This window comes from Monoraphidium neglectum, assembly GCF_000611645.1.
Source record: "Monoraphidium neglectum strain SAG 48.87 unplaced genomic scaffold scaffold00560, whole genome shotgun sequence".
NCBI classification, from domain to species: domain Eukaryota; kingdom Viridiplantae; phylum Chlorophyta; class Chlorophyceae; order Sphaeropleales; family Selenastraceae; genus Monoraphidium; species Monoraphidium neglectum.
The window spans coordinates 11,734-25,247 of NW_014013068.1; the positions used below are offsets into that span (position 1 = coordinate 11,734).

The following is a 13,514-nucleotide window of genomic DNA, read 5'->3' on the forward strand; positions in this document are numbered from 1 at the left end:
AAGGGGGGATGGTTGAGGAAGGACTGCTTACAATTACACAAATTAAGAGAGGCACAGCCGCCTGCAGCCAACGCCGCGCGGCCCCCATGTCCTCCACCCACAGCGGCGCCGCTCGTCGCCTGCTTGCCGGACAGACCCGGTTTTGGATGCCCGCCTATGCACCAACAACACAACAAACCTTTTTCAGCGGCAGCCTCCTGCCTGAACCCAGCCGTCCACCAGCCAGCCGACCGCATCACCTGCCCACCCCCCCCACCCAGTTGGCAAGCAACCAACTCCTCGACAAACCAACACACACCCACCCGGCCAGCAACCAGCAAACCAATTAACCGACCCACCATGCCAATCCACCGACCACGCATCCGACTCTTCAGTCGTCCGACCATCCGACAAGCTGACCATTCGGCCAACCGACCAACTGCTGTTATCGCTATCCAAACGCAGCTGGTGGCGCGGTTGCGAGAGGTGGCTGAGCTTTCGGCCGTCAAGGTCCCCCCTGCTGCTGCGGCTCCCTCCCCCTCCTTCCCCTCATCTACAAGCTCTTCGGCTCCAAACGAGCAGCAGCAGCAGGAGCAGGAGCAGCAGCAGGAGCAGCAGCAGCAGCAGCTGCCGGCCGAGGGCACGTCGGTCGACGACGTGTACGGCTGCATCGCCTGCTGGAACCTGCTGCGGGTGATGGTGGGGGGCCCGCGGCCCTACAGGGTGGGCGACTACCGGCGTTTCAAGGCGCAGGCCGCAGCCCACAAGGCGGCGCTCAAAAAGTGGTGAGGGGCCGGCGCGCGTTTTGATCTTTTGGCGGCCAGCGTGGTCGAGAGGGAGCCCTGTCGCCATGGCGGTATGCCGCAAGTTTTGGTGTTTCCTGGTGTGGATGGAACCTGGGTTGCTGGTGGCTGCAGCTTTGGCGTGCCCCAGGCTGGTTTGCAGCGCCGCCCGGCCCCTCTCAAGACCACGTGCGTGTGTCCCGCTCAGCGGCTCAGCGCCACCCCTCGTCACCTCGCACCTCAGTGCTGCACGGGAGCCTGCTTTTGCCGCGCCCCATGCCCCGCCCCGACCCGTCTACAATAACTCCCAATCCTAAAACCTGAACCCTGACTGTTGTACATGCCAAGCCTTACAAATCTGTGCGGCGCCGGTGTGATCTCTCGCCTCAGGGGGTACTATGATGTGGCCGCCAGGCGCCGCGTCGACGCCATCGCATCAGGGGTTCAAGAGTTGTTCAAGGTGCGGTGGGTCGGACGGAAGCCCAGGAGTCAGCCCTGCGGCGGCGGACAGGGTATTGAGGGGCCGCGGGGTGGAGGAGGGGGACGGATGTCGGTGGGGGCTGAGGCGCATGGTCGGCTGCAAAGTGGATGCCGGTCGGTGTATGCGTATGTGTGTGTGTGTGTGGGTGTGCGCGCGTGTGTTCTCTTGTGCGAGTGTGGATGTCCGTATGCGTATGCGCGTGTGTGCACGCGGGAAGTGGGGGGGGGGGGCAGCAAGGACAAGCTTTGTGGCGCTGGTTGGGTGGGACGTTTGGGTGGCAGGGGTGAGGGCACGGCGCAGCGAGCACCAGACTAAGCTCAGCCTGCACCCTAGTAGCACCAGTAATAGTAGACTTGTATGCATACTAGTATCTTCCGGTGCAGATTCTGATTGATTCTGTTCCCCTTTCTCAATCAGCGAGCCTGTGGCCCACCGGCGGCGCTCCCTTTCCTCGGCCGCATCCCACCATTCGCTGGAATGCTGCGACACCCCCCCCCCCAAACCCTGCAGAGGCGCATGCCACCTCCCTCACCCTCCCACGCCTCCCCGCCCGCACCGCGCCCTCACCTGGCCACGGCCCCCCCGCGCGAGTCCCGCCGAACCCTCACGCGCCAATGTCTCACGCGCTCGGGCCTGATCGCCCGTGCCCCAACAGGACGCGCTGTCCCGCGCGCTGGCCGCCCAGACGGGCCGCCGGCCGCAGGACATCTCATCAGAGGAGCTGCGGGCCGCGCCGGACGACCTGGAGGTGCGCGGATTTTTGGGTGTCTGGAGCATGGAGGGCATTCGAATTTGGACAGGGTTTAGGCCTTGTCAGGGCGGGGATTCGAGGTCCCTTCGAGGGGTCTGCCAGGCCAAGGGCGGCGGCGAGGGCGGCCTTGCCTTCGACGGGCCCTTGCACCACCCCGCCTTTATCAAATTTTACCTCAAATTTTACCCCTGTCCCCCTCCCTACGTCTTCCCCGTATCCTTTCCCAACATTACGCCCTTGAAATGCAAAACCTAGACCCTAAACTCTGATTGTTAGGGGTTTAGGGCTTGCATTTCGAACTCTAGACGCTGAAATCCCAAACCCTGTTACTTGATTCCTGCTTTGTTGCCGCGCCCCGCTGCCTCAACCCCAGATCCAGGCGCTCCCAGAGGACACCTACCAGGAGGGAGTGGGCGTGGGGGCGCAGCAGCTGGGAGACGCGCTGGTCCCGCCCGTGCAGACGTGCGACCACTGCCAGCTGCCGTTTGGGAAGCTCAACCTCTGCACGGGCTGCCGGTGAGCGGTTTTCAAAAATTACTCCGCCATGTCGTTGTCTCTCCAAGGAGGAGGCTGTGTTTGGCAGGATGGGGGCGGGCCAGGGGTGCGCCGCCGGGTTGTGGGGGGTGAGCGATGCTGCATGCCCTGCGCACCTGCGCCCGTGCAACGCCTAGTGACGCGCTCGCGGCCGCCGCCCCTTGATTGGTGTCGAGTGCTGAAGCTTATGTTGCGCTTCCCGCACCGGGCCCGCACTCGTCAAACTTGCAGGAGCGCGCACTACTGCGGCAAGGAGCGTGCTTTTGTTGTGTGTTCATGGGCCGCGCGCGTGCATGTATCAGTGCGTGCGTGTGTTGTGCATGCGCGTATGCTGTGTGTGTGTGTGTGTGTGTGTGTGTGTGTGTGTGTGCGCGCGTGTGTGTGCGTGCGTGCGCGCTCGTGTGGTGCGTCCGTACGTGTACGCGTGTGTGTGCGTGTGCGCGTGTGTTTGCACGTGTGCGTGTGTATGCGTGTGTGCGTGTGCGTGTGCGCGTGTGTGTGCGTGTGTGTTTACGTGTCTGTGTGTTTGTTATTGAGCAACAGGGATTAGTTCCGAATTGATTTATGTACGCTTGTTTGAACCCTGGATTTGTCGTGCGATGCCTGGCCCCATCTCGTTCAGAAGCTCTTACAGTATTCGCTCCTCTTGACAGTCAAACCCGCTGATTTGGGGACATGCCTCGCTCCTGATGCGCAGGCCTGCCAGAAGGCAGCGTGGAAACAGCACAAGAAGGAGTGCGGAGAGGCGGCGCAGGCGCAGTAGGAAATGCCGCGAACGCCGACCCCGGGCGCGGGCGGCAGCAACAGGGGCGCCCTGGCAGCGGCGCGGGCGCAGGCGCGAGGGCTGCGCGCGCCAGTCGGGCGGCAAGCCCGCTATTTCTTGCACGGTTCAGACTTTGAAACCAGAAATGCAGTTTTGGGCACCGAGCGGTGTGACGGAGCAGCGCCGGGTTGCAAACGCCATTGCCGCCTGGATGGCTCCGCAGGCGGGACGCTGTACCAATCCTATTCGAGATCCCGATGCTGCTCTGCTTGAGGCTGTCAAGTGTGGGGGCTCTTCAGGAGCTGCGCCGCATGTTTTCACCCGACCTCCCTTTGGTAGTCCATTTGCTCTTGCCTTTGCTGTGTCGCCCAGCTGTACAGCTCATGTTGCTGGGAACGGCGCGCACACGGCGTGTAAAGGGATTTTGACGTGACTGGTCTGCTGCAGCGTCCTGAGGAGCTGGGCCGAGGTTGATTTCACTGATCTGCTGCAGCGTTTTGAGCAGCAGGGCTAAGGCCAAAGAGAATTGGATGGAGCGAAACCCATCACTGATGGGTAAGTGGCACGAAGGATTATGCAACGCCATTGGTCGCCAACTGTCTTGGCGTGACAGCGGTATCATGTCGTGGTTTTCAGAACAATTGTTACACCTTTGTTGTTTACAGGCAAGTGCTGTGTGTGTCCACCCATCAACGCCCCGGTGATGGGCAGGTCTCAGGTGTGTTATAACACCAAGGTGTGTGTGTGTGTGCCAGGGGCCAAGGGGCAGGGGCATGTTTGCACAGCTACCTCAGGAAAAACTTGTGTGTAAACGCGCTCCTGCCTAGTTCCAATACAGACGGCCCCACGCAAGAGCAGCACGTCCGCCGCACGCCGTCAGCTGCCCTAACCCTCCTAATTGTCTGTAAACCTAATTTGGACGTACGTGGACGGCCCTCTGCGCCATGAAACATGCGCTGGCGGCTGGGTGTGCGTGGGCCGAGCGTGTGCTGGCGGACCGGATGTGACGACAGGGGGACACACAACAAAAAATCTCCGTCCTCGCTTCAGAAACACGCATTGCTGCAGAGCCAGGGAAAGAATGAAGAATCAAGCGGCCGCCAAACCCAACCGAAACAGACAGAGCCAGACCCCAGCGAGCGGGGGGGCCAAGCATTCCCATCAGGCGACAGCGAGCGCGCGCGCTTTCACGGGCGTCCCGCGCCCGCCCGCTGGTCCCTGCGCAGCGAGGGGCTGCCTGGGGCCGCGCCGCCGCGCGCCAGCTCGGGGTGGCGGCAGAGCACCTGCTCCCACATGAGCTCGCGACCGACCTCCGTGGTCATGTCCTGCGCGCGCGCGCGTGTGGGTGTGCGTGTGTGTGTTTGTGTTGAGTGTGACCGTGTGTGAGTGCGTTCACACACATGTACACATATGTACACATCCACGCATGCGCACACCGACACACAACACAACGAGCGGTTGGCGAACCGGGCAAGGCATTTGTGGGCCGTCGCGTGCGCACACAGCCGCGTCCGAGCACGTTTCTCCCAAGGGGTGGAGGAAAGCGGGAGTTGCGCGGCCGCGCTCACCTTTGGCACCTCGAATGTGAAGGGCGCGTCGGCCACGGGCTCGTCCGCGGCGTCGTGCAGCGCGGCCAGGTAGGGGTGGCGCAGCGCGTCGTCCACGCTGATGCGGCGCGAGGGGTCAAACACGAGCATCCGAGACAGCAGGTCAAGGGCCTGGGGGGAGGGGGGGAGAGGTGGGAGAGTCGGGAGAGTGGGGGGAGGGAGGAGGCGTGCATGCGTTCATGCATGCATGCTGCGGGTGTTGGGAGCATGGTTTGCTCTGTGTGTGTGTTTGTGTGGGTGATTTTGTGTGTGATCGTGTGTGTGTGTGTGTGTGTGTGTGTGTTGCGGGGGCCAACGGAGTGTTTGATCGTGCATGCGAGGGTGAATTGTGTACGTACGCGTTATGACCTTGCTCGACCCCCAGCCACCCTCCCCAGAGGCGCCCAGCCGACAAGAGAGCGGAGGTGCATGGCCGATTGACCAGGTCAACGGGCAGGAGGGGGCCTCCCAAGCCCCGCGAACCTGGGGGTCCGCCTGTGGCCACAGCTCCTGGAAGTCTGCCCTGGGGCAGCGAGGCAGCGAGCGCAGGTAGCGCCGCGCCTTCTCGCTGCTGACAAACTGGATGTCCTCCTCTCCTGGAGACCCGATGGCCTGGGGCAGGGGACGAGTGCGTTTGTTGTTTTGTGAGTGTACTGTCTGTAGAGAGTGTGTGTGATGTGTCTGTGATGTGTGTGGATTACATGTGTGTGTGTGTGTGTGTGTGTGTGTGTGTCGTGTGACTCGTTTTTGGCGGTAGCACCCTGGGCGTCAACCCACCGCCCATGCACCCCTCGCCTTCGCAGCAGCAGAAGCCACCCGCAGGGCCGCGCGCGCCCGGCCAAGTCCTCCGCCCCCGGCGTGCAGGGCCCGGCCGCCATGCCCGGTCGGGCGGAGAAGCGCACACAGCGCAAGCCCGGGCGCAGCAACCTCACGCCACCCCCCCTCCGAGCGCCCTGCTGGCATGAGGCCCCATCCTTTATAATTGGTTGAGCTGGTGCAAGCCTGTGCGCTGCGGCCTCACCCCCCCCCCCTGGCCCCCCTTCCCCGAAAAGCGTCCTGCTGGCGGTTTGCTCCGGCCCAGGTCCCCCCTCCCCCGCCAAGGGTGCCTGGTCGTCTTCCGGCTGGCACCGGTCCGGGCACCTTTGTGGTGAGTGCAACCTGGTCGATGGTGCAGCACCCGCTCCCCCCCAAAACCAAAGTTCCCTGCCGGCGTCAGGCCTCGACCTGGGTACCTTTGTGATGAGGTTGAGCTGGTGGACGTAGTCTTTCCCGGGGAACAGCGGCTTGCGGCCCAGCAGTTCCGCCAGGATGCAGCCCACGGACCTTTGGGAGGGGGGGGGGTGCGACGGCAGGAGGCAAAACGGGTGAGGGGGCAGTGAGTGCGAGGGGGTGCGTGGCAGCGGCGGCAGCAGCTGCGGCTGCAGCCGGAGCGGCAGGGGCGGTGGCAGCAGCAGCAGCCGCCGCACAACCAACAACCGCGGAAATACCAGCGGCACCAGCCACAGCACCAGCAGCGTTGGCCCAACGCCGCCGCCGCGCGTGGCAGGGCCCGTGGAGGGATGGCAGCGCCAGCAACCGCGCACCAGATGTCGATCGCCGCGGTGTAGTCGGGGCATGACAGCAGCAGCTCTGGCGCGCGGTACCAGCGGGTGACGACATACTCTGTCAGCATGCCGACGCCCTCCTGGGCTCCCTGGTTGCTGCATGGGAACCGCGCGGAAGGCCAAGAGTCAGCAGGGATCGTGTCATCAAAATTATGATGTGGCGGGTTGACGTGCTCTGTCAGCATGCCGACACCCTGGTTGCTGCGAAAGGCGCGCGCGGAAGGCCAACAGTCAGCAGGGCTCAATAGTGTGAGGCTTATGTGGCGGATCGAGGCGTTGAAGATCTACAGGCGGCGGCGCACACACGGCCTTTCCGGGCCCTGCTGCGTTTTCAGTGGGGACCGCGTCGGCGGCGGCGCGCAGCGATTGCGGCGGGAGGGCCGCTCCTGATGTGGAGCGCGCCGGGAGGAAGCGGTGCGCCCGCGGGCGCGCCGATGCGCCCAATCCCACGCAGCGATCGCTGGGGAACCCCCTGCTCTTTGTCTCCCGCACCGCGCCCGCCGCCCATCGCTCGCACCGCCCCCCCTTCCCCGCCCCCGTGAACGTCACCGCCATCCGGCCCCAAAACAAGATCAACCCCTGCCTTGTGCAAGGGCTCAGGGTTCAGGGTCTGAACCCAAACCCCGACCCCTCGGGCAAACCCCAGGCCCCCCTTTCGCACCGCAGCCTCCCCCCCCTGCCCGGCCCTTTGACCGTCCCTGCCAGCCGGCCCGAAACAACATCACATCCTGCCTTCGGCAAGGGTTTAGCGTTTGGTGTTTAGAGTTCAACCCTGAACCTGACCAGGCAAACTCAGGCAAGCCCTCAGCCGCTCACCCAACGCGGGCGAGGCCAAAGTCGCAGATCCGCAGGTCGCAGTTTGCATTGACGAGAAGGTTGCTGGGCTTGAGGTCGCGGTGCAGCACGCTGGCGCTGTGGATGTACTTGAGGCCGCGCAGGAGCTGCGGGTGGGGGGATATGGATGGTGTGTGTGTGTGTGTGTGTGTGTGTGTGTGTACGTTCGGCGCGTGAGTCTGCACACTCGAGTGCATACGCTTGTGCGTGGCTCGTATGTATGTTGTGCGCGCGTGTCTCTGTGCGCACGCGCGCATGGACATGTGCAAGGGCACCAATTTGCTCTGGACCTTCCACTCTCCCAAACCCCTCCCCACACCCTACCCCACCTGGTATGTGAAGTAGCTGATGTGGTCCTCGCTCAGGGGCTGGGGGCTGCGGATGATCTGGTGCAGATCTGTGTCCATGAGGTCATACACCAGGTACACGTCCCTGGGGGGCGAGATATTTGGGCCAAGATGTCTGGGCTAAGATATTTTCCAGGGTTCAGGAGCGTCAGCAGCAGACAGGTTAATGCATCCGGGAGTGTTGAGAGAGGCGGGGTGTGGGGTTGGGTGGCATCAGGAGGGCCGGGGTATTGGAAGGGGGGTCGCTTTGGAAGGGGCGCGGCCAAGGTGAGAGCGCATGAAGGATGCCGTGAGGGCCGCCCATCTAGTCACGCGCGACGTTTTGTTCCGGCGCCCGGCGGGGACAACACGTGCCCCCGGCGTGCGCGCTCGAGGCCGAGCGCGCCGCGCGCAGCAATCGGAAAGGAAACCGGCGCATCGGCGCCCGCAGCGAGCCCGCAAGCGCGCGGCCCCGCGCGGCGCGGCGCGGCGCGCTCACTTGAAGGAGGCGGCCCCGCTGGGGGGCGGCAGGATGTCCCGCAGGGCAATCACGTTTTCGTGCTGCAGGTGGGACAGCAGCCGCACCTCCCTGCGCGGGGGCGCGGGCGCAGGGACGCGTCATGGCCGGAGGGTGGGGGGATGCTCATTGCGCGTCGAGCCCGCCGCGGCCCAGGGGCGTCGCTCCCTCCTGCTTTTGCTGCGGCTCCCCCCGCTGCCGCTGCCCTTACCCCTTGCGCATGCTGCTGCTGCAGCTGCTGCTGCCTTTACCCCTTCGCGCATGCTGCTGCTGCTGCTGCTGCTGCTGCTGCCTGGCGCGCCTTCCACACTCCCCCCCCACAAAAACACCTGAGCGTCCTCTTGGCATCCACGGGGCTGTCGAAAACCCCGGATATCTTTTTGATGGCGATGCGCTCATTCGTCTCAAGGTTGCGCGCAGAACTGCAGCGATCGAAGGGAAGCATGCACGTGCGCGCGAGCGCGAGTGCGCACGCATGGGCCATCGGGCGAAGGGGGCTTGATTGGGTCAGCCCTCCTCAGCGGCCGTCCGCGGGCTGCCACGCGCCCGGGCCGCCGCATCGGGGGCTGCGCGCGGGACGGCGGCGCGGAACGGTCCGCGGCTTGCGCGCCCTCACTGCGGGTGGAGGCCTGCAACCCTGCAGCACGCTCAGGCGGCGCCTCGCTGCCTTCCATGATTTTCTTCTCAAGTCATGCGCGAATAACATAATCCACTGCCACGCATCCTTCCGCCCAATCCAAGCTGTCCATGCAGCAGTGTCCGACCAGTCCTGCTGCTGCTGCTGCGGCTGCTGCTGCTGCTGCGGCTGCTGCTGCTGCTGCTGCTGCTGTTGCTGCTGCTGATGGTGCTGCTGCTGCTGCCGCCCATCCCTGCACCGCTCACCAGACGATGCCGTACGCCCCGCGGCCGATGGGCTTGATGGGGGCATACTTGGCCGGGCACTCAAACAGGCTGCCGCACACCTGAGGGCGGCGGGCGACAGCGGGTGAGCGGGGCAAGAAGCGCAGCGCTGCTTCCCATGTCACCGCCTCTTTGACCTGGCATGAGCCTAGACACTGTGTTGCTATAAAAGCAGCGGGGCCAACCAGGCAAAAAACACATCAAGCCTTCCAAACGCTGACCATGAACTGATTGTATTCATTGTTGTAGACATCGTTCGAGCCGGCGTCGCCAGCAGCGTCCGCTGGGTGCTGCTGAATGCGGCAGCCTCCTGCTGCGGCGGGCGCCCCGCAGCCGCCTGCTGGGACGGGTGACTGAACCACGGTGCTCATCGTGTCGTTTCCCTTGCTAAAATTGCTCTGGGACGCAAGTCAAGGACGAGGCACACTGCTCCACCGCATCCACCGAGAAGCCAAGGATCCCGGGAGTAGGCAATGCTTATCTATGTCGTGTATACTGAGCCGCACAACCTGTCCTGAACCGATCAGAGGTCTCAGATCGTGCAGAAGTTTGAATTTGGACGTACCGACCGATTCACGGTTGGTTGAGTGGTAAATGGTGCCAAGAAGACATGAAAGGGACGCAGTGAGCGTAGGTTGTTCTGTCGTGTAGTGCGTCAAAGTGGATGGCGGGCACTGGTCTGTGGTTTCTGGTCATGCCTGTCACCAGCATTCGCTGATGTGGAATACAGACCTGCCAACAGGGCGCGGCACTCCGGCCAGCTACATATGCCCACTGGGCTCACCCAGCCTTAGTACACAGCCAGAGCCAGGAGGCTGTCTTGTCAAGTCTGTGGGCCATGCCTTGCTTCGTGTTCGTGCATGCGCTCGCCCCACCCCCAAACCCCCATGGCCCATCGCTTGTGCTCCGGCAGAAGCAGCCATCATGCAGGCGCCGACTCCCAATCTACACCCAGCCTGGCCGATCGACAACTGTGCAAAGCGCAAATCAAGTTTTACCAACTCTACTGTACAAAATGGTATTGTTCAGCAAGGGCGCTCGCGCCAGCGGGCAACGGGGCGCACATGCGCCCCCTCAAACACCCAGCCGGCGCCACTCAAGCCATGGCAGGGCAGAGCCCGCCGCTTCGCTCGGCCTGCTAGACACACAAACACACACGCGCAACAACAAACCCGCGCCGCCCCTGGGGCGATGATGGACAGTTGGGGTACCCGGCCCCCGTAGCCCGGGGGTAGCTCCGAACCAGCTGAAAGCTGGAGTCGCGCACAGCCTGCAGCGGGCGCTGGGGGAAAATGCAATAGTGGCGACAAAACTGACTCGTGGGGGGCTCGTGCTCTCGCCCGTTCTCTGTGCTGTGCTGTTGTGTCGTAGCCGGTCCGGCCCACGCGCCTTGCCCCAGTAGGGTTTGAGGATTCGCGGGTGCTGCGGGCAGGGGTCGTGGTGCCTCCACAGCTGCGCGGGTGCGATGCAGACCGATGCATCGATGCGCGCACATGGCTGGAGATACGTGTGTGCATGTGTGTGTGATGTGTGCTGCTCATGTTTTTCGAATGGGGCCACGCAACAATAGACGCCGACTCAAGTGCGGGCCGCCGCTGGGACCGGCGCCCGTCAACACTCACCCGCACGACTCGAGCCAACTCACGGCCCCAAACCCCTCGAATCCCTCGGACCCGTCCCCACAGGAGGGGCACTCGCGAGCAAAACTTTGGCTAGGGTCGTGCGAAATCCAAGCTGCGCCGGGAAAGGCCGGTTTGAGGCGCGGCGCCAGGGGCCGGACGGGGGCCCATACAAAAAAACACAGCAAAAACAGGGCGGGCGGCTGCCCGGGCCCGCCCTTGGCGGGCAACGCCCGTGCGCCGCCGCTGTGGGGCCGCCCCGCGGCGGGCGGCGCCGGAGGTGAACAGGGGGACAGCCTACGGCGGCGCCCGGGCGCGGGGCGTAAAAGTGTTCGGGAAACATACGGGGCGGGAGATGGGCGGGCGGGCGCCGGCTGGCAGGTTGCCGAGCGCGGGTGAGGTGGCCACACGCCCCCGCTTGAAACCCTTGCTCACGGTTCATCCCAGGTTCAACAGGGGATTGCCCAGTGCGGCCAAAGCAGCAGTCCGCTCAGCGAAGGGCAAACAGCACGGGCGGGGCCGACGCGTGCACAGGCGCCGCCTGTGCCCTCAGAGCAGGGCGGAGCCGGCTCCCTGGAGGGGCCAGATCATTTGCGACGCCTCGGACTCATCAAAAGGCGCAAGCGCACGGCGTATCGTACAGCGCACGAGGTTGCGCCCGGCGCGGCGCGCTGCGCGGGCTTGGCAGGCGCGCACGGCCGGACATATGGAGCAGAGCCTACTGGCCAGCGCCGCCCCAATCGCAGGGGGGCGCGGCAAGAGCGGCGGCCGAAGGCTGTTTGCGAGGCCACAGGGCGGTGAGGGCGGCGACGGCGAGGGTAGAAATGGGTTCCGCTTTCCGAGAATGCTGACATCAGCAAACGCGTGCTCGACGGTCCCGGGGCAAACTGTACGCCGCCGTCGGCGCCAAGAGCCGGCTGCGGCGGCCAGGCTCCCGGGCCGCCGGCGGCCGCCGCTGGCGGAAAGTCCCGCCGCCGCTCACGGCTGCGCCGACGCGCCCGCCGCCGCCGTCACGAGCGCGCCCGCGCCGCCGCCGCCGCCGCCGCCGCCGCCGCTTTTGCCCCCGTTCAGCAGCGCCTCCGCCGGCGTCGCCGCGCCCGCAGCCGCCTGCGGCGCAAGAATCACCCCGCCGCCGCCGCCGTCAGCCGCGGCGCCGCCATTTGCCGCCGAGATCGCCGCGACGATCGCGGCGGCGCCCGCCTCCCCCTCTGCCGAATCCATGTCGTCATAACTCGCGAGCGCGTCGGGCGCCGCCTTGGCCGCCTCGATGCGCGCCGCCTCGGTCGCCTGCATCTGGCGGTGCAGGCCAAACGTGGCCTGGATCCAGGTGACGACGACGACCAGGAAGACGGCGCCGGTGAAGGGCATAGCGCCGGCCATGGAGCCGCAGAGCAGCAAGAAGGCCTGCGGACGCAGAGCGGACGCGGGCCGTCGGCCGAGGCGGCGGGCGGGGTGATGGAGTCGGGCTGTTTTTTGGGAGCCCGCTCGCCGCACCGAGAGCGCAGGCTCTCGCTCTGGGCAGCGGCGCGCCCCAGCCCGTGAGCCACTCCCTCAAAAAGGTCGTCAAATCGGTCGCACCACCGAGGTGCAGCCCGAGGGGGAAAAATAGCCGGCCCGGCGGGAACTCAGCCGCCTGTTGCACCCGCGTGCTCGTTGACACGCCGCCGTTGCCAATCGGCTGTCCGTGCCCCCTCGCCCTGCCCCTCCTCCTCCGCCACGCAATTCAACCCTGCCTGGCGGCGAGCGCCCCCCTCGCTCCCGATCAGACAGCAAGGCCAACGGCGGCAGCGGGCCGCTCGCAGGACAATCTTTCTACGCGAGCGGCCCACCGCTGTCGGCGGTCTATCCGCGGGGGCGTCCGACCCAACCCTTTCACCCCCTCCCATGCGCGATCCAAGACACCGCTCTTGCCAGTTGGCCATTCGTGCCCCCTCCCCCTCGCCCCTCTCCGCAAGCCCACATCCAGGCCACGACCCGCTCACTGCCTCCGCCTTTCATCCCACCCCCCCCCCACACACACAAGCTCACCCCGCCCGGCGGCGAGCAGCACCCTGACTCCCCCAATCAATCAGCAAGCCCACCAACGGCAACAGCCCGCTCACAAAATCCACCACGGAGCCACGCAACCCGACCCCAGACCCTCGGACCTGGGTGATCCAAGACGCGCCGCTCTTGCCGATCTGGCTTCCCACCAGATCCACCGCCGCCTTGCCGCGCTGCTTCTCGTCTTTCTCCATCTCTATGTAGACCATCTCCTTGGCGGGGTCGAACAGGCTGTACTTGGCGGAGCGCGCAAACACCTGCGTTGGTTGCCGGTTGGCGGCGGTTGGCGGTTGGGGTGAGGGCGACGCGGATGCCGGCGGGCGAGAGGGGGGAGGTGCAGGGCGGCGAGAGTGGACGGGCCGCAAGCAGAGGGGCCGGCCGCTGCCGCGGTCGAGCGTCGGTGGGGCGGGTGGGCGCACCGCGCGCCCTGCCAGCTGCGCCGCGGCCTCGGCTGCGCCGCACGCGGCCCCCCGCGGCATACGTCGCGCGCCCCTGTGAGCAGCCGCCCGCCCGCCTACGCGCCTGCGTGACGATGCCGGCCACAGACCCCACGCCGACCATCGCCGCGGCCGCCTGCTCCGGCAGCAGCGCCCCCAGCGCGCCGCCGCCCAGCAGCGTCGCTCCGAAAAAGACGGCGCCAGCCGCGCCCATCACGGCGGGCGTGACGGACGCGGCGACGCCCCAGCCCAGGTGCTGGAAAACGAGGCGGGAGACGACCATGGATGCCAGGGTGACGATGCCTTTTGGGGACGAAGAGAGGGGGTGGGGCGGATGCGTGGGGGCGGGGTTTTGGGG

At 65.5% G+C, this 13,514-nt stretch overlaps 3 protein-coding genes across 3 annotated transcripts in view; 1 reads left to right on the forward strand and 2 right to left on the reverse strand.

The window, feature by feature from the left end:
• The window catches only part of MNEG_4149 (hypothetical protein), a gene marked incomplete at both ends in the record, with an annotated part of 5,722 nt that extends 3,209 nt beyond the window's left edge, over positions 1-2,513 (forward strand). Inside the window, 4 exons of the mRNA XM_014047374.1 lie at positions 445-764; positions 1,152-1,221; positions 1,898-1,990; positions 2,367-2,513. Of these exons, the coding sequence (XP_013902828.1) occupies positions 445-764; positions 1,152-1,221; positions 1,898-1,990; positions 2,367-2,513 (630 nt within the window). The remainder of the gene's footprint in view (positions 1-444; positions 765-1,151; positions 1,222-1,897; positions 1,991-2,366) is intronic.
• Positions 2,514-4,477: 1,964 nt separating this feature from the next.
• Positions 4,478-9,428, reverse strand: MNEG_4150 (extracellular signal-regulated kinase1/2; the record flags this gene model as incomplete). The annotated part of the gene is made up of 10 exons (XM_014047375.1): positions 4,478-4,615; positions 4,859-5,008; positions 5,360-5,488; positions 6,109-6,199; positions 6,460-6,576; positions 7,297-7,421; positions 7,644-7,746; positions 8,140-8,229; positions 9,040-9,119; positions 9,420-9,428. 10 exons carry the CDS (start codon positions 9,426-9,428, stop codon positions 4,478-4,480), a joined length of 1,032 nt encoding a protein of 343 aa, XP_013902829.1.
• Positions 9,429-11,654: 2,226 nt separating this feature from the next.
• On the reverse strand, positions 11,655-13,439 carry MNEG_4151 (Plastidic ATP/ADP-transporter; the record flags this gene model as incomplete). The annotated part of the gene is made up of 3 exons (XM_014047376.1): positions 11,655-12,080; positions 12,824-12,976; positions 13,182-13,439. 3 exons carry the CDS (start codon positions 13,437-13,439, stop codon positions 11,655-11,657), a joined length of 837 nt encoding a protein of 278 aa, XP_013902830.1.
• Positions 13,440-13,514: the final 75 nt, after the last annotated feature.